Source organism: Megalopta genalis, chromosome 1, assembly GCF_051020955.1.
Source record: "Megalopta genalis isolate 19385.01 chromosome 1, iyMegGena1_principal, whole genome shotgun sequence".
NCBI lineage: Eukaryota > Metazoa > Arthropoda > Insecta > Hymenoptera > Halictidae > Megalopta > Megalopta genalis.
This window is the reverse complement of record NC_135013.1, coordinates 11,152,496-11,175,236: the sequence shown is the minus strand read 5'-3', so window position 1 is coordinate 11,175,236 and position 22,741 is coordinate 11,152,496. Positions and strand designations below refer to the sequence as shown.

At 32.6% G+C, this 22,741-nt stretch overlaps 3 protein-coding genes across 5 annotated transcripts; all 3 read left to right on the top strand.

Annotated features, from left to right (window-relative positions):
• The first annotated feature begins 307 nt into the window (after positions 1-307).
• Edem2 (ER degradation enhancer, mannosidase alpha-like 2) lies at positions 308-9,208 on the top strand. Of its 3 annotated transcripts, none has more exons than XM_076521238.1 (18): positions 308-428; positions 995-1,321; positions 1,416-1,461; positions 1,667-1,767; positions 1,959-1,998; positions 2,079-2,191; positions 2,283-2,436; positions 2,524-2,652; positions 2,712-2,883; positions 3,001-3,158; positions 3,235-3,339; positions 3,414-3,758; positions 3,843-4,007; positions 4,086-4,184; positions 4,268-4,585; positions 4,967-5,180; positions 5,324-5,436; positions 5,927-9,208. In XM_076521238.1, exons 2-18 carry the CDS (start codon positions 1,200-1,202, stop codon positions 7,547-7,549), a joined length of 4,017 nt encoding a protein of 1,338 aa, XP_076377353.1. In that variant the 5' UTR covers positions 308-428; positions 995-1,199; the 3' UTR covers positions 7,550-9,208. The 3 variants fall into 3 exon arrangements, with proteins under 3 accessions (XP_076377353.1, XP_076377344.1, XP_076377345.1); XM_076521230.1 differs by having other exon boundaries at positions 391-473; XM_076521229.1 differs by having other exon boundaries at positions 383-1,321.
• Positions 9,209-9,706: 498 nt separating this feature from the next.
• On the top strand, positions 9,707-12,599 carry LOC117228874 (uncharacterized). Its single transcript, XM_033484906.2, has 5 exons — positions 9,707-9,904; positions 10,151-10,335; positions 10,418-10,554; positions 10,646-10,877; positions 10,957-12,599. Exons 2-5 carry the CDS (start codon positions 10,151-10,153, stop codon positions 11,114-11,116), a joined length of 714 nt encoding a protein of 237 aa, XP_033340797.1. The 5' UTR covers positions 9,707-9,904; the 3' UTR covers positions 11,117-12,599.
• Positions 12,600-14,700: 2,101 nt separating this feature from the next.
• On the top strand, positions 14,701-22,051 carry Crz (corazonin). The gene is made up of 3 exons (XM_033484914.2): positions 14,701-14,770; positions 20,990-21,214; positions 21,854-22,051. Exons 2-3 carry the CDS (start codon positions 20,990-20,992, stop codon positions 21,965-21,967), a joined length of 339 nt encoding a protein of 112 aa, XP_033340805.1. The 5' UTR covers positions 14,701-14,770; the 3' UTR covers positions 21,968-22,051.
• The last annotated feature ends 690 nt before the right edge of the window (positions 22,052-22,741 follow it).

Sequence of the window (22,741 nt, the reverse complement as noted above, 5' to 3'; positions counted from 1 at the left end):
GCAACCAACCAACGCTCCTAAGGTTCTTATTAAAAATCGCGCAATTAAGCGATCGTGAACTGCTGTGAACGCATCATTATGTTAATTTACACATTGTGGATATAATAGATACTATACAACCACCAGAGAGCGAGAGAGAGAGAGAGAGAGAGAGAGAGAGAGAGTTCTATTCGTAGTACGCGCTGCTCATACCACGCGACTCGAATAAATCTTTAACTTAATTCATATGTATATTTATCATTACAATGTGTTTTTACATCTAGATGAAATTTGCAATTTTGATGAGATCAAAATAAAAATTATTCGATTGTCGAACTTGTATATCGAAGCAAAATGTTACGTGTAACACAATTTAAATTTCTGATAAACTTCCATAAATTGTCTAGCAGTCACGTGATTCTCCTACTCAGTTGTGCTGTTATTAAGAGGTTAACTTTTCGATGAGAACGTTTGCTATTATAATCGTGAATAGGGTATCGCATTTCATTAGATTTTTTGCAAACACAGTTTCTAATGTAACTGCAGCATATTTAAATAAAAAATACTTAATACAAAATAAAAGTATCATAAGTGTTACGAAACATATGGTGTCTCCTAGACGTATATATCATAGCTCGAGGTGGAAAATCGTTTGAACAACAGCAAACTGACAGTAGCCACATCATCTGGCCTTGATGAAAATACGCAATCACCTGTTATTATTGCCGGTTTATTTCTTGCTGTATTGTATTTAATGATATATACCTTTTCTGCCAATTGTCAGTCATAATTTGACACACCACCAAATTTCGTGAAAAATAATTAAAGACTTTTCTAACCTATAGACTGTGCCTAATTTGAATTGCCATTTTTCATTTTTTTACACGTATTGAAAGTTATTTTTAATCAATGACAAGGACTAAGTGATGTGAACTCCTATCTCATTCATAGCATTCTACAAAAGATTTATATTTTAATAAGTTTATGGTGCTTGCATCTGTAAAACATGTTGCAGAAGAAACCAAGATAAGGATCATTAACTAAAGGAAAAGGTGTTGTGAATAGGTGCATTTACAGTCTATAATGAAGTATACAATTTGATTATTGTGCTATAATGATCTTCTGGTAAGATAAATCAGGAACATTTATGAAAGACAATGTGTGCTATTACATGTACAAGATCTTGACATCAAGAGGAGTACATTTTTTAGTATAAAAAAATGGCTTGTGATTTTTTAATTTGGGGGTTACTTATGTTTGGATGTTGCATACAAGCATTGCTAGTTGCATCCGAAGATGATCCATTGGAATATATGAGCAAAGAAGAACGTGACACATTAAAGTTTGTATCATTGTATAATTTTATAGTCTAATGCATATGTATATATATATATATATATACATTTTTTTTACTAATTTTATAATTTTAATTATAGAGAAGAATCCCGGGATATGTTTTATCATGCATATAATGCTTACATGGTAAAGTTTATATAAATTTTTCCATAGATTTGTAATAAATTTATAACATCAATTTAAAGGTAAAATTACAAGCCATAATACTGAAATTGAATAGTAGTTATTTTAGAAGAAATAACATTCATGTTAGTCATGAAATGGCTTGATAATTTTATTATGGAAATATATGTTTACATGATAACTAAAGAATTAAATTTATGTATTAAAGGATAATGCATATCCTGCTGATGAATTAATGCCATTGAGTTGTAAAGGACGGTATCGAGGATCGGAACCAAACAGGGGTGATATAGATTCCACGTTGGGAAAGTAAGAACTAGATTTTATGATATTCTGTAATATTTTGAAAAGTTTCATTTTGAACAAAACTATTCTTTAGGATTACCACTTTATGAAATTTTATTGAAACATATATTTGTAAAGTTAAGTTATTAATAATTAATTTAACCTTATTTCGTACAAAAAACACAATTACATAAATGTATAATATTTATTTACAGTTTTTCACTTACGTTGGTTGACACATTGGATACACTTGTGGTAAGTTTATTTTTTATATTTTATACAAAAGTTCCAAAGTTTATAAAGTATTTGGTAACTTAGTTGTAATTATTTATTAGGTGTTGGGAGATTTAGAAGAATTTGAAAATGCGGTTAAACTTGTTGCCAGAGATGTTAGCTTCGATACAGATGTTATTGTTTCTTTATTTGAAACCAATATTAGAATGCTTGGGTAAAATATGTTCTTTACTACATTTTAATATCCTATATTATTTTCATACAAACAGTAATCAATGTTTCTTTTTAAATAATTTGTCCAACAGAGGTCTTCTAAGTGGTCATATACTGGCAGAGTATTTGCAACAACGAGCTGATATAATGCCATGGTATCGAGGTGAACTTCTAAATTTAGCAAAAGATTTAGGATACAGATTTCTACCAGCATTTAACACAACAACAGGAATACCATATGGCAGAGTAATCATATTTGAGTGTATTATGTTATATTAGTATATATGAAAAATCTGGAAGTAGTAAAAAGTTCTGGTTGTATGTTTCCTCTAGATAAATTTAAAATATGGTATGAAAGGGGTACCCTTGGAAATGTCAAGAGAAACATGTACAGCCTGTGCAGGTAGTATGATTTTAGAAATGGCAGCATTGTCGAGATTAACAGGAGAATCAATTTTTGAGGTAATCATTTTTATAAAAATAATTGATTGTATTTTATTGTACATTATTGTATGATGTAGGAGAAAGCACAAAAAGCGATGGATGTTTTATGGAGAATGCGTCATCGAGGTACCGATTTAATGGGTAGTGTATTAAATGTACATTCTGGTGACTGGGTACGAAGAGATTCTGGTGTGGGAGCAGGTATAGACTCCTACTATGAATATTGTCTTAAAGCGTACATTTTATTAGGTAACTATTATATAATCATTAATAATACTATAAATGTAACTATTATATAATCATTACTATATTTATAGTTTTATAATGAAGGTTGCAATAATTAACTGAAATACTAACGTTATGCAGGAGATGAAAAATATTTAGGAAGGTTTAATAAGCATTATCAAGCTGTAATGAAGTATGTAAGTCAAGGACCGATGTTGTTAGATGTACATATGCATAGACCAAATACAAATTCCAAAAATTTCATGGATGCGTTATTAGCTTTTTGGCCTGGGTTGCAGGTAAGTTTGTGACAATATGTATACATTTTAAATCGTTTATTTCATAAATATTATTGTATTTATTTAATATTTACAGGTATTAAAAGGTGATATTAAACCTGCTGTCGAAACTCATGAAATGCTGTATCAAGTGATGCAAAGACATAATTTTATACCAGAAGCATTTACTACTGATTTTCAGGTATCTACTTTTTTTTGAGGTAGTTAAAATTTGTGTTTTATATTAAAAATATTTCTAAATTTGTATAATTCTAGATACATTGGGGGCACCATCCTTTAAGACCAGAGTTTCTAGAATCAACTTACTTCCTTTATCGTGCTACGGGTGATCATTATTATTTAGGTGTTGGACGTAAGGTACTAAGAAGTCTACAAACTTATGCTAGAGTACCATGCGGTTATGCAGCCGTCTCAGACGTTAGAACAAATAAACATGATGATACAATGGATAGCTTTGTACTGTCAGAAACATTCAAATACTTGTTTTTATTATTCGCGGAACCAAGCGAATTGATTTTAGATCTAGATGAATTCATTTTTACAACTGAAGGACATTTGTTACCATTAACACTTGCTTCCAAAAGAACTAATGTTTCTTCGGTAAGTGTGTAAATAATTTAAAAATTAAATTTTATAGTAAACTGTATACTTATACTTTACATCTTCACATTTCACGAAATGAAGCAAGATTTTGAACGTGATATGGTGCATGTGGATGAAATGGATCGCACTTGCCCTAACAGTCTACATTTATTTCCTGCTTCAGTACGTTTGCCTTTGAGAAATATGGTTGAAGATGTATGCCCAAGGCGGACAATAAAGAGGAGATTGAGTGCTGCCCAATTTCAGGTAATGAATATTGCTTAAATTACAAGAGATCGTATGTAAGTATTTTTTAAACGAGAGAAAAACTATTTTCCGTTATAGGCTAACAATTTGGAACATATGAAATTGTTAAGCGATATGGGAATAACAACTTTAACCTTAGCAGATGGACGAGTTCAACTTTTACACACCTTTTCTAATGTAGTACAAAAGTTTTTATATGCAAATTGCTACAAGTACACACCTCGATTTGAATAAAATACGCATACATTTATTTTCTACAGGCAAAAACACCACAAGATTCTGAGGAAGGTTTGTTATTCATGCAAGAAATGGTAGAAATAAGTAAAATGCAGTCTCAGCAAGCCGAAACTAAACCACAGGTAGTTACATTTGTGAAACCAAATACAAATCCACCGCAGAAAGTGACATTGTTTGCTGGTCCAGCACATTTTGGATTAGAGTTACAAGGATTAAATAAAATCACTGGAAAAGTTACTTTTACATATCCAATTTCTGCCTGCACTGATCTTCTTAATGCAGATAATCTCGCAGGCAAGATAGCAATGATGCATCGTGGAAATTGTATGTTTATAGAGAAGGTAAATATTTTCTAATTCTACAGTAACCGTTTTCAAGGAGGCAGTTATTTATATACATATATAACAGTGTTTTCCTCGTACATGTTAAGATGTAGTATAAAAGAAATTAATTCGAGAGATTTTATAAGTAAAGAATTTAAATACATTATAAATTGTAAATTTTTAAATTTTGTTTACTTATACTTTTTTATGTAAAATGATTATGAAATCTTCGAAAATTCTTTAGCTATCATAAAATTACAGATTATTATATAGACCTTATAACATTTATACGGGAGCTTTTCGTAAAATATTAAAATATTTTATAATAAGTACTTATCTGGTGTACATTGTAAATATTGTTTCAGATTAATCTTATATAGTTATATATTTTGGTTGTAGGCAAGGAGAATACAACAAGCTGGTGCTATTGCTGGAATAGTATTAGATAATGTTGTAGGTTCTAGTGCTGCAACTTCACCTATGTTTGCAATGTCAGGAGATGGAAAAGAAGTTGATGATGTAACTATTCCAGTCGTATTTTTATTCAGTGTTGAAAGTTCGGAATTATTAAAAGCTTTTTCAGCCGCTAACAGTGATCTCACAGTTACTCTTGGTAAGAGATTATTATTTCTTACAGAAATAATATAAACTGTTTTATTAAATACTTTTACTGAATTTAGATTTTTAGTAAACAAATTATTTATATAAAAGCTAAAATATGAATGTAGTTTGATTATAATTTTTCTATGCTTATAGGAAATTTCTTCTCTAATGAAGATGTTCAATTAAAAGCACCTACCGATTTGTCAATGTTCGAACGTTTGAAAGGGTCATTAAAATCCTTCCTTACACGGCAAATGACACCACAGGTCTGTATTCCTTGGTGTTTGGCAATTATTTTCATTGAATATGTTCTTCTTTGGATATTGATTTATATAAAACGATATTGATTTATCTTCTAATCTATTGTCAATCGAGAATATTGTGTCATTTGTAAATTAGTCGTGAGAAATCTGCATACTATCATATGACAAGTTACTTTTTATTTAATATTTATGATATATAGCAAAAATATTATATACACTATTTAAACGCTCGCAATATTGTGTAATGCAAACTGTTATTTAAGTTTTTATATTTTTAAAGAAATTAAATTGTTGATTTTCATATTTACTACATCTACTATATTTTCAATTCGTTCTTATCTCCTTCTTCTGTTAAACCGTAATAGAATAGCATACGTGTAATAATATAGTTTTAAGTTATCGATTCATGCCCATATTTTTACAATCATATATTTTTACATTTCATACAACTGTAAAATGAAACTAAAGATCGATAGATATTTTTTTATGACAGACATCTGGAAGCAGTGAGGCAAGCGAAGAAATGGCCACCGAGATGAAACATGAAGAAGATGAAAAGGACATAGTTGTTTTTTCTAATTTGCATGCAGAAATTGTCAAAGATCTGCTTGGTGGAGAAGTAAGAATCGCGTCGACAAATAAATGTACTCATGTCACGAAGAATTCGGAAGATAGCACTTTAATAGAACAACAATGGCGTCAATTGAAAGAAGTCTTTGTTAACCGGATATACGCGGATACGAAGCAAAATGAAGGCCTACAAATTAGAAGTTTCATATTAGAAGGCTACTGTAATTGGATATTGAAGTCACGAGGTGAAGTAGATAATTCATTAAATATGTCTCTAAAAAGTAAAGTTTTATGGTTTCTAAAAGAATTAACTGAAGTCTCTCCAAATCCGTCCATTACAACAATGGGCCAGTTAATGGATTCCAATAATCAAAAGTTATTAAAACAATATTTATTGACGAAGATGGATCTTATGGTATTAAATATGAACACTATAACAACAATGCTAAAGACTATGAAGTTCGAGGGTCCGAATCGTGAACAACTAATTAGGTTGATACAGCTCGGCATTACAGAAGATAGTAACTATGAATATTTGAGAATATTGGTACTGGGTCTTTTTGATATCGAAGATGAAAGTATTAAACATCTAACCCTATTAGATCAATTTAGTAAAGCTGTGCACAAAGAATACCAAGAAATATTATCTAACAGAGCACAAAAATATGTGGAAAAGACGATTGTAAAATTCAATGAAAATTCTTACTACGATGTAGTAATTAATAATTGGAAAAGAGATTTGAAAAGTTTCGAAAAACTGGATATTGCAGAATTTATAAAAGATAGCATTGAAAGTAGGAAACCAGAAATGAAATCTAAAGAAGTTGTTAAAATGCCTCAGAAAAATGAAGATATTAAGGTTGGAAAATTTGAAGATTTTCGATATTTTATATTAACAAAATTAGAAGAAGTACAAAAATCTGACCACATTAAAAATTATAAGGAATACATGAAGAAAATTGAAGATCATGTGAAAAAGTATAAAGGACATATTGATATTGCAAAGGATATTGCAGATAATACAAGCACAGAAACTATTAATAATGTTATCTCAAACGTATCTTCTCAAAGTCAAAATGAGGTTGACGAGGTAGAAGAGCTTGTTAACTCTCTTCTAAAATCTTTGAAGAATATACAATCAAATAACGTAGACTTTTCAGAGACTGTTACTAATAACAATAGTGTTGAGAAACAAACGTATGAAGAATCTTCACTAAACACCAATGATTTCCAATTAATAGGTTCACAAATAAGTTCAACGAACGTAGAAACGATAATGAAAGATGGAGGAGAAGCAGTGTTACAAAAAGTAGAAGATGAAACCATTTGTATTCAAGATAATCAGAAAAGTATACCAAATACTGAGCATTCCGTTAATCTTAACATGAATAATAATAAAATTATGTCTTCTCATCCACTTAAGGATTTTAAAGATAAACTACGAACATCTGAAGAAGAAAATAGTGAATCCTCTATTCACATTGAGCAAGAAACGCAAACTCCTTCTTATGTACATGGAAGTAAACATATCGACGATGAACTATAATGAAAGCTTCAAATTTGCAAGATGAATTATAAAAATTAAGAACACAAATTAATAGATATCTAAATGTTACAAGCCTGGCAATCCTAATCACACAGCATTTGATATTTTTGCACTAAAACTCAAATCTGTGTGCAGTGAGCTTTAACGTTTTTATATACATAAAATCTTTTAGAGGAAAGTAGCTATTTAATAAAAAAAAAAAAAAAAAAAGAAAGAATACAAACGACCAGACGATATCAGAGTCACGCGAGGTCTGTTAAACTGGTGCTTATAAAAGAATTCAACTTCATTTATTTATTTCCAAAAACTAGTGAAGTTGTAAGAAAATGTATGATAATTATAATAGACTGCCCGTGTGAGACATTTATCCTATCGAGGTTGTGAAAGAATATTCTGTTAAAATTGTAACAGTTGTACATTTTATATATACCATTTAAACGTAGTATATTTCTTGTGCACACTACAATGACAGTATATTGTTTTCACCTTGAAAGAAGAGTTTAGCTCTGCTTCCATATTTTGTCTTTCTAAATTCTAAACATGTGCCATGATGGACAGTAAATGAATATGTCTGTGATTAAGCAATATTTTGTCTCTTAAAACAGTACAACTTGGTTCTTTTATTCTAAACAAACTATTCTACACAACTGATTTTTCATTTGTCTTTGACAATTTGGTTTTCGATTTCAGTATCAGGACTATTTATTTCACTTACCACATGTCGCACTTTCTTGATAAGGTGAATTGTACTCAATGTATACTGTTACCAACATTATATTCGATAAGTGTAATACTTGATATACTTTTCCTGAAATATTTGTATATTCCTTTTGTAAAAATATTTGATTTTATTCGAAATTACACTTATCAATTTTGAAAATGCGTATCAGTATACCTTTTTTTATGTTGTTGTAACAATTCTACATAATGCATACTTTTTACTTTATCTATTGATATATGCCTTATATGTACATAAAATTGTATAAACAGTAATGTATATACAGTCCTATGGTATGTAACAAACTTAATAGCGATAAAAACTTCAATACACACACATTAAGTAATATTTAGCACATCAAAGCAAATTAGTTTCCTTACAGTTATCTACACTTACTATTTTCCAGTTGAAAGAAATGTATGCAGATATTACGTTTTCTATAAGCCAGTTATACAATTGACAATGCAAATTTGTAATTGTATTATGTGCCATAGAACATGCACAAGAAATTGTTATGTTTTAAAGTAAATCAATGTAGAATGATACTATGTGTATTTGGGTTAAAGCAGTGTAATATGCGGGTTCAACTATACATGTAAATATTATATAAATAAGTATGTAATAAGTTTGTGTTCTACAACTATTATGTAAAAGTTTGTATAATGAATGCCAAAATGGACATTACAAAGTTTATTGTACATTAAACTATATAGCTGCTATTTTGCATAGATTGTACGAATATACATACATATGCACATACGTACATAAACATTATGTGTAGATATATGTATATGTCATTTAATTTGTTATTTAACATAAAAAAGGTATAAAGTTACATAAAAAGAATGAACATATATGATGCAAGTAATATGTTAATAATTTTTGGTACAGACATAGAATATGATACTGAGAAAAGCAAATAAAATTTCTGTTATAAACTATATACATTTTGGTTTTTGAAAGAATTACTTTTTAAAAGTAATTCTATAACTTTTTTTTCATTAAGTGTTCCTACAATTTTGATTTCAATGATATTTTATGAATATCAATAATAAATAGTTTTCTTTTCAATTATTCACTGAGATTTTTATTTTGTGAAACTCAAGTAAATAATTTTAAAAATCCTCATTCAAAAATTTTAAGTTCGTTTACATTACGTTTATGTTAACTACAATATAAAACATTATCACTTCTCTATTTGCTTTACTTGATACAGATTTTCAAAATGTAACAAAAATAAGGATACTTTTTTATAATTTTCATACAAAAATGTATATAATTATAATATAGAAAATTGAATTTCGTAATGTGTATCTATATATGATTTTTGTTGGTACATATAAGAAATATTGTAACTAAAATTAAAATGAAGGAAAAATCATGAATATGAAACATTTCTTTCCACCAGACTTTAAAAAACACATTTTAACGTTCATACTTTAAGCCGCTTTTCATTGAAGTTTCTGAATTACGACGACAACCTGTCGTCAGATGTTGGCTTTGCGTCAATGTAAGGGAGCTATTTTAATTTCGAATTTCAGACGACCCTGATGTACTCTATAAGATATACAGTTAGTATTTCATTTCAATTGATCTGTGAATTTGGATTCTTCAGAAGACAGTAAATAATTTGAAAGGTGAGGCACTGAATTTTCATTGCTATGCAAAGTAACATGTATGAATACCATGTGTTACTAACCACACAATATCCTAAGACACTATAACATATCGTAGTAATCAAATATAGATTTGTTAGTTTTACGTAATTACATTTTTTATTAACATATGAAAATTTCATTATTGTTACCGACCTTGTGGTATTAATTTACTTAATATTTGATATTTTCAAATTGGTAGAAAATAATTCTACTTTTCCATTTTAGATGTGTGAACCAAAATATTATGGAAAAAGAAGAAGCATCGTCCGTAGAATTGGTTCATTTCTGCCTTTGAAACCACCACCAAAAATATACGTCAGTGTTACACCTTTACATTCAATGACAAATTCTATGATCAATGAAGAAACCAGCAGTGATTACAAAAATACAAATGGATTTGAACAAGCAAGGTAATTGCATAGTCGTATTGAATTTTATATGGCTTCGTTAATTTGATAATTCATTCATTCAAAAACATATGTTTTATATTAGGTTCTCTAATATCAGGCCAGATTTATTGGAACCACTTAGTTTTGGGTCTGAAGTTCGGTTGCTAGCATTAGAACAGGAACTTCAAGAACTTAGGGAACAAGTATCGGCGATTGTTAAAAGCAATAAGCAATCTAGATGTTTGTATAAATAGACGATACATATATTATTCTATTACTTATTATTTAGCGCATACGTTAAAAAGAGTGTATCGATCAAAACACATTTCAGACACGTCCACTGCATCTCTAGCAAATGGTAATAATGAAAATGCTACACAGATACAGTCACCACCACCGCCACCGCCACCACCATTACCACCACCTACAACTCCTCATATTGCAAGGAGAGCAAGTTTACAAGAACATAAAGTTGAAGAACACAAAAAACCATTAAATTCACAAGCATCTATGATCGATGTTTTCAAAAATATTGAGGGCATTCAACTAACTTCGGTTGCTAAGTAATATTGATTACTATGTTTGTATGTTTGTTGTGCATATTTATTGCAAATTATAAGATGGTACAATGTAATTTTTCAGGTCTCCAAGAGGACGAACTTTTCATATGAAACGTGAGAACAGTCCTTGTAATGACTTGCTAGAGATATTGCGAAAACGATATGTACCAACGAATTCTGGCAACACTAGGAATTCTACAGTTAATTTGGCACTGGGCGATTCTCTACCAAGTGATGCATGAAGACATTCTATTGAAAGTTTTTCGAATGAGCATCGTGTGAGATACATGTGCCATATATTGTTTCGGACGGTGTTAGTAACAGGCTAATGAATTTAATGGTTAGTTTTAAGACAGATGTGCATTGAAAATGCATTGCAAGGGGTATGAATGATGTAAAGCTGATATGGCTGAAACCATTGAAATTGTGATTAACGGTTTTATTTCACAAATTAACTTTTACATTGTGATCTTAATCACATTATCCAAAGATGTAATTAATTGCATCGTAAGCACAGACTAACAAATTGAGTTGTCGATTAATAGCATTGTGTAAGATACATATGTTCAAATTGTGTAAAGTATATAAGTTTACATTTTCTTAACGACATAGGAATATGGATTATTTAATTCGAAGTAGTAAAAAACAAATCTTGTTGAAATGTATATATTGTAACGCATGTCCTAAAAACTTACATTTTTTTATTAATTCGAAAAGTTCGTGAACCACGAAGTTTTTTGGATTGTAGTAAGTAATATTGTAGTTCTCTTTGTGCAAACAATTCACTATTTTTATTTATTCTATGAAACACAATCGCATTGATTAAAAGAGTTTCGTTTACCCAACTAACGTTTTTGCATTTGTTGAAGAAATAAATCATTCAGTAAGTTTTTAGCGATCAGTTTTGATATGAAAAGGTACATATCTGAGATTTTTAAAAATTTATTGCTCAATATTGTTGAAGTGTAGCTTTTTACTTTCTGCCTGAGAACTACATTTACGCTTCACTTTAGATGAGAACTAGTATTTATTTTAACTTTGATGAAACGCAGTGTCTCGGGCACTGCTTTCTAGAGCCATATTAGATTATTTTAAATTATGTACGTTCAAAATGTCTCAATTCTTAGGCAGGAATGTTGTGATATTAAAGTCATGGAATTACGTTTATGCATTAGATTCTGCTGTAGAGAACAGTACACATATTCTCTGTAAGTAAGAGCACAGGCTTTCCACGCAATGATCAGTCGTACAGTTACATTTATGGCATACATTATATATAACACATGTTTTCACAGTACCGAGTAAACGAACATTTAATAGAATATGCACACAATGAGATGACAACACGGATTATGTCTTATGACATTATGCTCTTAAAATATCACTGTGTGATAAATTTTACGTTTGCCTGACTTGCGGCTGCTCTTATAAAGAATCTAGGAACAAATGTAGTACATAATTGTCACAATGATTTGTGATTAATCAAAGATTAACATACTTTCAGTTGGTATTCTTTATCGAAGTAACATTTAACGTTTGCTTTCAACAATTTTTTGACACTGACGTATTTAAGGAACGTAATCTTCTGTTGAAAGGGATGTCATAATAGATTTTGGAGACTGAGTGTATCTTTAACGATATTAAAAAATGTACAGAAGATCTGTTTTATACATGAAGCTTTTATCAATAATTAACAAAAAATAAACGTTATTGTTGAACAACAAACTGTGTATTTATTTGCATGCTTGTTATTTTATAAGTCAACGTTATCATTGTCAATTACAAGAATATTATATGAACAAAAAACGAAAGGGCACAAGTGTTTTTTTTAATCTAATTGAATAATATTAAGTTTAAATAAATTCATTGATGTGCAGTGTCTGAAATTAAATTTAAATTAAATATAGATCTTACAATTACCTCATGTATGAACGAAAAAAGTTTTTAAAATTTGTTATTGTGCAACTACGACAAGACTATGATGATAGAAAAGTATAATGTAAAAATGTTGACAGCTGTCGTGATCGCTATAGCGGGTTCAATTATGAATTGCAAAAATACTTTCTTTTTATCTTCATTCATAGATTTCCTGATATCATTGTCATTACTTTAAAAAATCGTGACCCGGAAAACAAGTTTAAAATTTCTTTTGTATTCTTTAAATTTTGCACTACGAATATGCGTACATATGAAACATTTAAACATGTTCAATTCTGTTTAAGGAGAGTCTTTAACGCATCAATTTTCTCGGACAATTTCTAATTTAGTTTAGGAATTATGAGTTCCATTCTGTAAGTTCTCCTATATTTGTTTGTACACAAATATAATGCAAAATATGATTCGGTTTATCGTTAAACAAGAAAACAGATTACAGCGTCAATTGATTTTTTTCGATCAAGTTGTTTATGGCTCTCTGAATCAAAGAAACCTGTTCATCGGATTGAAGACACACCATGCCAGAAAAATTAGCCATTAATTAATTTACTTATTTTGTCTATGAGGAAATCAGAATATAAGAAAAATTCTTTAATTATTAAACAATCCTTGAACGCAAGGATACTAATTCTAAACTAGTAAATACTAAACGCGACTGTTGTAATACCGTTTTATTATAATGACAAGATTGGATTTACTCTAACTTTGTACGATTTCTATTATAATATATGCTTAAATAAAGAAATTTATTAAAAAATTTCTCCTCTCACTCTCATAATTTCAACAACTGTAAAAGAAAAAGTCAGAAACGAGTCATTTTGAGCCGTTTGTTATTTCCAGTACAAAATAAAAAAAGAACGTTGTGTATTACAGGAAGGGAAATGCAAAGGTCACGAAAGTACAATGCTGAAATTATCGTTGTTTAGATGATCTATTGATGTAGTGACCTGGTTTAAAACATTAATAACATATAGGGTGTCCCAAAATTATTGTACAAGCGGGAAATGAGGGGTTCCTGAGATAATTTTCAAATTATTATTATTTATTTCAAATTATATATTATTTCATATTATATTTCATATTATATATTTATTTTTATTTCAAATTATTATTACTTCAGTAAGTTTTTCCTTAGCGAAAATGTAATGCGCGGCTTCGCTTACGAATTATTAACGAAAAACGCTGCTAACAGCGTCAGCGGTCGAGCGGTCGAATCCTAGCTCAGCTGGCGCGCGGCGGCCGAGCCAACGGCGCCAGCGGTCGAGCGGTCGAATCCCAGCTCAACCGGCGCGAGGCGGCCGAGCCGACGGCGCCAGCGGTTGAGCGGTCGAATCCCAGCTCGGCTGGCGCGCGGCGGCACAGCGAACGAGTGCACGGAGCTGTTTTTCGTTAATAACTTGTACACGAAGCCGCGGATTGCATTTTTGCTAAAGAAAAAGTTACTTCAAATGACCTCAGGAGTCGCTCTATTCCTGCTTTTACAATAATTTTGAGACACCCTGTATATTTTGATTGCTCAGACAAGGGTTCGAGCAATTTTTGTCGATGGTTTGTTTGGGTCGATGACGTAGTAGTCTATTCAATATGAGATATAACGCACGAACTACCGGTAGACTATTCTCCGTTAGACTTAACAACCCCTTTTAGAAACTTTTAACGTATTAATTAAACTCTAGCGTGTAATTTACTCTAGTTTCCGGTAAGTTCGGTACAATGGTCCCTAATAATAATTAGTATCCTGGTATGGCCGATTTTATTATATGCGTTACCAAATCCAAACTTTTGATAATATGGTATAGAACGGCACGAGAGAAGGGGTTCTAATAAGAGATATATGACTGAAGGGCGAGACATGGTTTCCCTATATAAAGCTGCTTCCAACGACTTTTGGTGTCAGTAAGGTAAATTTTGAGGCAACTGGCTCTTCGGGACGTTGGCAATCTTATCGTCGTTATTTGAAGGTAATAGTAACGATATTGTGTAATGTTTTCTTTACATGAAGGTATTTTACAACGTTTTCGACATTTTTGCCAAAGTGAACGTTGCAATTTAAATATGGATCTTTTTAGAAATACTCTTGTACGATCTAATAATTCTCTTCAGATTTCATCGACTCAATGGAAGTTAAATCCAAATGCTTTCTTTGCAACGTAAACAATGCTGTTTATAACTTTTAACATAATGCTGAAAAAGTCGATACAATTTTAACAGTGATCTCGCGTGATCCGGTAATTCTTCCAAATTATTCGGATTTAATGAGCGTTATTTGGAAACAATTTCCTCTCTCCAACTATAACGAAGGAATACTGAAATACAAGATTAAGGTGATTAGAAAACATGTCGCTCGTAAAGAAAATAATTTAACAAACCGCGTGCAGGTAATGGAGCTACTAATGGCCATAAATAAAACGTAACAGACCAATATTTATTGCCGAAAAATGGGAAAAGTAAATAGGATAGCGGAGTTTATAATTGCTGTAACGCGAAATAAATTGTATGATAATACGGTGGGGAAGATTGCAAACAATTTCCAAGTTAATGAGAAGTCTAGAAAATATAACTAAGACATTCCGTATAATCGATAGGAAAGCAATATCCGATAAACAAATTATTAACAGATCAGGACGTTTATTCGATTTTATGATTTGAAACGTGATTTACACTGACTTTTGAAACGCAATTATTACATGTTTTAACAACTTTATTTCCCGATTTAATAACTTAATTCGGTTCTAAAAATTGAAAACTTTATTACCTGTTCCAATAATTTCATTTTAAGTAACACTTTAATTCTGACTCTCGCTACTACACGATCGACTATTTCATAATTATATAATTCTGACAATCTGTAATCGAATTACGTTCGAGATGCAAATGGTACTATGATTTAAATGATCTGCAAATTGTACTATAATTTAAATGATCCACATTAGTTCAATATTTTGAAAGATTTCTGCTGGAGCCTGATTCGAACGCTTTAACAAATAAACTTCGCGGAAACGAAGGTATCGCGAAAATATATCTCAAAATCTCGTTCAATGGCTCGCACGACGTAATTTTTGCAAGTATAGCGCATGCATGGCATGCTATATACACGTAAATTGTAAAGAATAGGGAAACGATATTAACGGTTACGAGGTTGCGATAGATTTAATTTGCAAAAGACACAGCGGAAAAAACGGAGGATCCTCGAATCGTCGAAAACAAATAAAAAATCAACTTTTGATCGGTATCCACGGTGCCGATAGAATGGCATGAGATCACAGTTTATCGAGTGCACGATTATTTTTCTTCCCCCGTTCGGATTGCAGTTTCGGATGATTGATTCCTTTGATTGCGTAGTGAGTTATTCGCGTGAGATTCAATCTGTCGTATTGATTTTTTAATCCGTCGAATAAAATTTATTTCCCAAGCATACTGGGACAATTTGCGTGGTCATATACAGGCGCGCGAATTTCTGATAAACAAAAAAAGAAACGCAGGAGCGGCTTTGTTTGAAACGGATCGCGGAGAAAAAAATTGCGAAATATTATATTATAATGTGAAATAAAGTTATTATTATTATAACAATTATTATTATGATATAAAGAACATTCTATTTGCGTAGTTAGAAGTTATATTCGATTATTACTTGCACGGTCCTTTGTTCCAAAGTAAGTTTATTGCATTGATAAAAGTGATAGCTTTGGTATTCTTATTTCAAAATTGTTGAAAGTATAAAGTCTTTCTCACAGAAAATGATTCAATAAGTTAAACATCGTTTTCGAAACAGGCGAGAAATATAAATGAATTCGGTCTTGTCATTCTCGCAAGAGAACAAACGTCGGTTTCGTTCCTTTCGGAGAAAGAGAACTCGGAGAAATTTTATAAATCTTGAGAAGACATTTCAATTTGTAGCAATTCCAGTAAAGGCATTTTAGAAAAAAAATGAACGATAAATGGTGGAAGCAGAGGGTTCGAGCTTTAAAATGAGCAAAAATTGATCGTTGAACGAAATATCGATAGTTTTCCGAAAATCAGAAATCCTGCGCGCGAATACGTTTCGGTGCCACCGTGCGCACGCGAAACCATCGGAAAGTCCTCAGGAATTCACGATGAATCGCGTGCGTAAATTCCTGGCCGAACACGAGGCGGGGCGGAAAAATCGGCGGCGGCGGCCCGTCTTTGCGCGTATCGCCATTATTGCCTAAGGTCGAACAATGCAAATACGGTGGACACGTTTCGCGCGTTTCCGACGACACCGAGAAATGGATCGTCTCTATGCGACAGAGATGCTGGTCACGTCTCTTATCCGCGGGACACTTAGTAGCACTTACTCTTATCTTAATGACCGGGGACGCGGGTAGCGTTAATGGTTCCTTTAAAATTAGCACGTGGAAACGTACGAGGGTACTCTAAAATTTTTCGAAAAAACCCTCACGTGACGCGCCGCGTACTCGGTTGTCAATGCGGCGCAGATAAATGTTCCGGCTCCTCGTTTTTCTTCTGTTCTGCCGGAGCCGTGACTCCTTTCGACGAGGAGCTGTCCGTGAACGAAACGAAATTAACGCGGCCGCTCGTAACGCAGCTGGCGAATGTTAAGTAAATGCGTTTTAACATTCGTGGAACAGCTTCTTCTTTTCTTTTTTTACTTAACGAGCCTGCTAATCGGGGGATCTGCGAGTTAATTTGTGAAATGGATGGAATCGAGTGTGACTTCGAGGAATTCGATAGCCGAGCAAGAATTCGCCTCGCTTTGTTCCCATTTTATCGCCGCTGGTGTTTGTCCCTGCGAGGGTCGTTAGCGGCTAACAATTATTTATTTCGTGGAATAGGATAAAATTCTCGTTTCCGTGATAACGTCGGAACGACGACGATAATTTCGCTACTTTGTAAACACAAATCAATTTATCCGCGCGCGCACGCGGTTGTACAGTAATGTCTCCCTAATTCGCGCTCGGATCGCGTACAGAGATGGACAATTTGGGAAGAGGAGACACGATTGTTCGAGCCTTGTGACTTGTTTTTTATAGTTATCGATTGTCAACAACTATAAAAACGAGCTGCGAGGCTCTAACAATCGCATCTCTTCTTCCCAAATTGTCCAGTTTTGTGCACAATCTGAGCGTCAATTAGGGAGACATTACTGTAGTCGGTCTTCGTACGTGCGCTCGGAGAATACAGTAATTTCTCCCTAATTCGCGCTCGGATCGCGTATAGAAATGGACAATTTGGGAAGAGGAGACACGATTGTTCGAGCCTTGTGACTTGTTTTTTATAGTTATCAATTGTCAACAACTATAAAAACGAGCTGCAAGGCTCTAACAATCGCATCTCTTCTTCCCAAATTGTCCAGTTTTGTGCGTCAATTAGAGAGACATTACTGTAGTCGGTCTTCGTACGTGCGCTCGGAGAATACAGTAATTTCTCCCTAATTCGCGCTCGGATCGCGTACAAAAATGGACAATTTGGGAAGAGGAGATACGATTATTCCAGCCTTGCGGCTCGTTTTTGTAGTTGTCGACAACCGGTAATAATAAAAACGTGCCACAAGGCTCGAATAATCGTATCTTCTTTTGCCAATTGTTTCCCAAATTTTTGTGCGCGATCTTAGCGCGAATTAGGGAAAAATTACTGTAGCTATGCGGACGATTCCCGGTTCATGTTTCATTGTCATACCATAGGCAATCGTGTCGAATCGCAAGACAATAAGAGGGAAGCAAAAAGAAATATTGCGATATCTTGGATGAAAAATGACTACAGATTTTCAAAAAGATTGTTGTTCAAACCGTTAAAATTACTTCTGTTAATTGAATCAGAACGATTTAAATTTATACGCATAGCGAAATTTTCAAATCAACAGAAAAATATTTTAATTGATAATAAAACTAACGTTTTATATTGGACAGTAAGATTAAAAAGAATATCGGAGAATTTATTTACGTTATTTCGCGAATTGTATTCACTATTCGAATCTTTCTCCCCCGGATTCTCTCTGCAATAATCTGCTCGTTTTTTTATTTACCTATGGTTAGTAACGGCTGCGAAGAACGCAAATCGTTCGTTAACCGAACAAATGGATGTGCCAATGGGCGAAGCTCTAAGTGGAAGTTCAACTGCAGTTGGTAATTAAATTATCATCGGATTCGGATCGTCGTTTCACGCGATCGAGCATTTTACTTTGCGACGGTCCATTGGAGATTTCATTTGAACGACGCGAAAATTGCTGCGGTAAAATTGCGCAAGGGCGAATAGTTTCATCGAATCTTTCATTGCGTCACGTCGGGTATCATGTTTCCCCTCGAAATTGTTATACGAGATTTCTCAAGATGCCGAACGTTCCGTTGCGACGCAAGTACGAACGTGCAACGCGAAACGCGCGTGAAACATCGAGACGATCGTTGTCGTTATTATTGAAAATACAACGATTCACGAATACATTTAGAATTGTAAGTCGACATATTAAAATATTGCAAAAATGGTATAAAAATAAATATTCTACATCAAGATTTCTGTGTTGTTATAGATTGTATCGTTGAACTTTAAGTATTTTAATTGACTATAGTATACTATAGCACTATAGTCAGTTATAACTATAGCACTAATAGCACTAATAGCACTAATAGTATACTATACTACACTATACTATACTATACTATAGTACTAATAGTACTAATAGTATACTATACTATAGTACTAATAGTATACTATACTATTATTGTACTATAAATATTGTAGTACTAATAGTATACTATACTATTATTGTACTATAAATATTATAGTACTAATAGTGTACTATACTATTATTGTACTATAAATATTGTAGTACTAATAGTATACTATACTATTATTGTACTATAAATATTGTAGTACTAATAGTATACTATACTATTATTGTACTATAAATATTATAGTACTAATAGTACTAATAGTGATTACTACGTCGATATTAAAATACGGTATACTGGGCATAAACGGTTGGAAACGGAACGTGTGGAACGTGTACAAAAATGTGCAGTTTAAAAAAATAACTTTGATCCGCATTTAATGTAATTGTTCGTGAGGACGGCTGTAACACGAACAAGAAAGCATGAACAAAAATGCAAACTCCAATGAAGGACTGCCTCGCTCTTTCTTTTTAATCGAGAATCTTATTTTTAATATTTCACTGTTTCATTTTTCGTTCTCCTCTGCAAGTGTGTTACGCGGAAAGCAATTTTGTCCGTTTCTGATTAAAACAGGTGACGGAAGCGTTGAACATTTCGGAATCCGTTCGCTCTTAAATTGCTCGGCTCCTAACGGATCGTTGAACCGGCAATTCAACCGTGACACTCGAACAATCCATTGTTTTGCGTTCACACTCAGTGCACATGGGTCGACTTGGTTCGACTTTTTTCGTGGCTCAGCTTCAGGGAAAGAGAGCACGAAAATGATGCAAATGCAAATCAGCCGCCGAGAACCGCTCCTGTCCGGAATCCGCAATACGCGTTTGCATCGATTTATGACGTAATATAGTACTTTGGACGCGGTTCTCTCGTTTCTGGAACTTGGAAAAAATCTGGTACAATTTTTTGTTTCGGAACGTATCGCTACGGAATCGAACGTAAACATTTCAAAGTGGGCCGGGAAAGCGTCACCATGATGCGCAAGTGTTACGAATTTTACATGTATTAGCGTAGCTATTCCATTATATCCTAGGCAATAAATAATTCACCGCTATCGAGAATCTGGGGTAATATAGAATTTTACTCGCTGCATTGATGACATCGATATTTTAAATGTAGAACAGTAGAAGTACGGTTCTAAATTCGAGTTTGCATTGCATTCGAACGTTACTTTCGCCTATCTTTTTACTGAAAAAATAGTGCATCGAAATTGGTTTGATACACCTATATTGGTCTTCGATCTCTTCGAAAATAAATATAAGGTTTATTATAACGCAATAGAGTACGGATTAGACGTGATTTGGATGCCAAGTTAGATGACACAATAAATAAATATTAAGCCAATTAGCCAATTAAAGCTTTGAATTGTTGTTTAAAAATTCAGGACACCTCTGATTCATTAATAGTTAAATATACGAACACTTTTTAACTGAAAAGTAATTTTTCGCAAACGTTCTTTTTGCCTAATGAGATACATGAGAAAATATGTAGTAAGGTATTTTATAAAATGATACCATTTTTGGGACTTTTCTTTAGATGGCTACCAGACACGTACTCGTTTACTTCATTTTGTCAATGATGACGACAGCAGTCATTTGCCAGACGTTCCAATACAGTCACGGCTGGACGAACGGCAAAAGATCCATGCTGGAAGAGCTCGCGAATTCCGCTGGCAAGAATTCGCATCAATTAGACAATGTCCTTGTCGACTGCGAGCTACAGAAGTTGAGATTATTGCTTCAAGGAAACGCTAACAGTCAAGTAAGTAACGTTGCGCTTAATGTTCGTACTAGCCGAAGTTGCTTCGCCATAAATTTGCCTCCTAATCCGCCATTTTGGTCCGCGAGACTCGTGGTCGCCATTTTGGTTCGCGATCTGCTTCTATTTTTAAAATTCTTCGGATTCGGTAAAGTAAACGATATTATTAGAATAATGGATAATAGTACAATTATTTTAGTTAGTTTAAATCTCTAGCTAACAGTCAAGTAAGTAACGCTGCGCTTAATGTTCGTACTAGCCGAAGTTGCTTCGCCATAAATTTGCCTCCTAATCCGCCATTTTGGTCCGCGAGACTCGTGGTCGCCATTTTGGTTCGCGATCTGCTTCTATTTTTAAAATTCTTCGGATTCGGTAAAGTGAACGATATTATTAGAATAATGGATAATAGTACAATTATTTTAGTTAGTTTAAATCTCTAGCTAACAGTCAAGTAAGTAACGCTGCGCTTAATGTTCATACTAGCCGAAGTTGCTTCGCCATAAATTTGCCTCCTAATCCGCCATTTTGGTTCGCGATCTGCTTCTATTTTAAAAATTCTTCGGATTCGACAAAGTAAACGATATTATTAGAATAGTGGATAATAGTACAATTATTTTAATTAGTTTAAATCTTTCTTTGCAGTTGATCCAACTTCCCTGTGAATTGTTCTTCTCTGCAAAAAGAAATTTAGCGGAATCCGTGGACAACGTCGACCACTTCCGGCGACAGGCTACTCCTATCAACAATAATTATTAAATCTCTCCATCGAATGTTTCTTTCCGGATTAGATCAAATCGATTGACATTCTACTCTGACGAAATAAAAACCTGTATCTACGAAGCTTTCTTATTTATCTTCCATTTCTACAATTGTTATGCCCCTTCCAACTTACGCAGATTATACGAAAATTACAGATTCAAATGATATTTGTATAAAATAATTAATGGATTGTAGATCTTTGCGCGCAATCCCATTTTCGTTTAGTTCGAAACATTTCTCGTGGAGAACGTAAAATAGAAATGTCATTAGCGTTTGATAGCATAAACATCGTCGTGCACCTTAAAAATTTACAAATAACACAATTGCAGATATAATAATTTATTATAACGAATAAAGGCTTAGGCTTCTAGTCATGCTTAGGATTAAGTCTTCCATTCATTAACCGTCGACAAAATATGAACTATTAATTGATCGAACTATTTCAATTCGTTTCTCAGACTTCTCTTCTTTTCATAGTTAGCATCATTAGACCGTCCGTTATTAAACGTTATTTTATATCTTCTGTTAAGATAAAAATAAATTAACTTTTCAAATAATCTAATTTATATTTAGCGTCGTCTTCTGCATACAAATATTTAACCACTGTCCATTTACTTGTATAATATAGTTTGATAAATATTTTCTTTCGAAAAGAAAATCCATGTTAACCCGAGAAAGATAACCTACGTCGCAGAGGCGCCTGCGAAGACTGTTGATTTTTGTTAATTTTTCATAGAGGTCTAGTGATTTAAGTTTAAAATTACTTAAAAT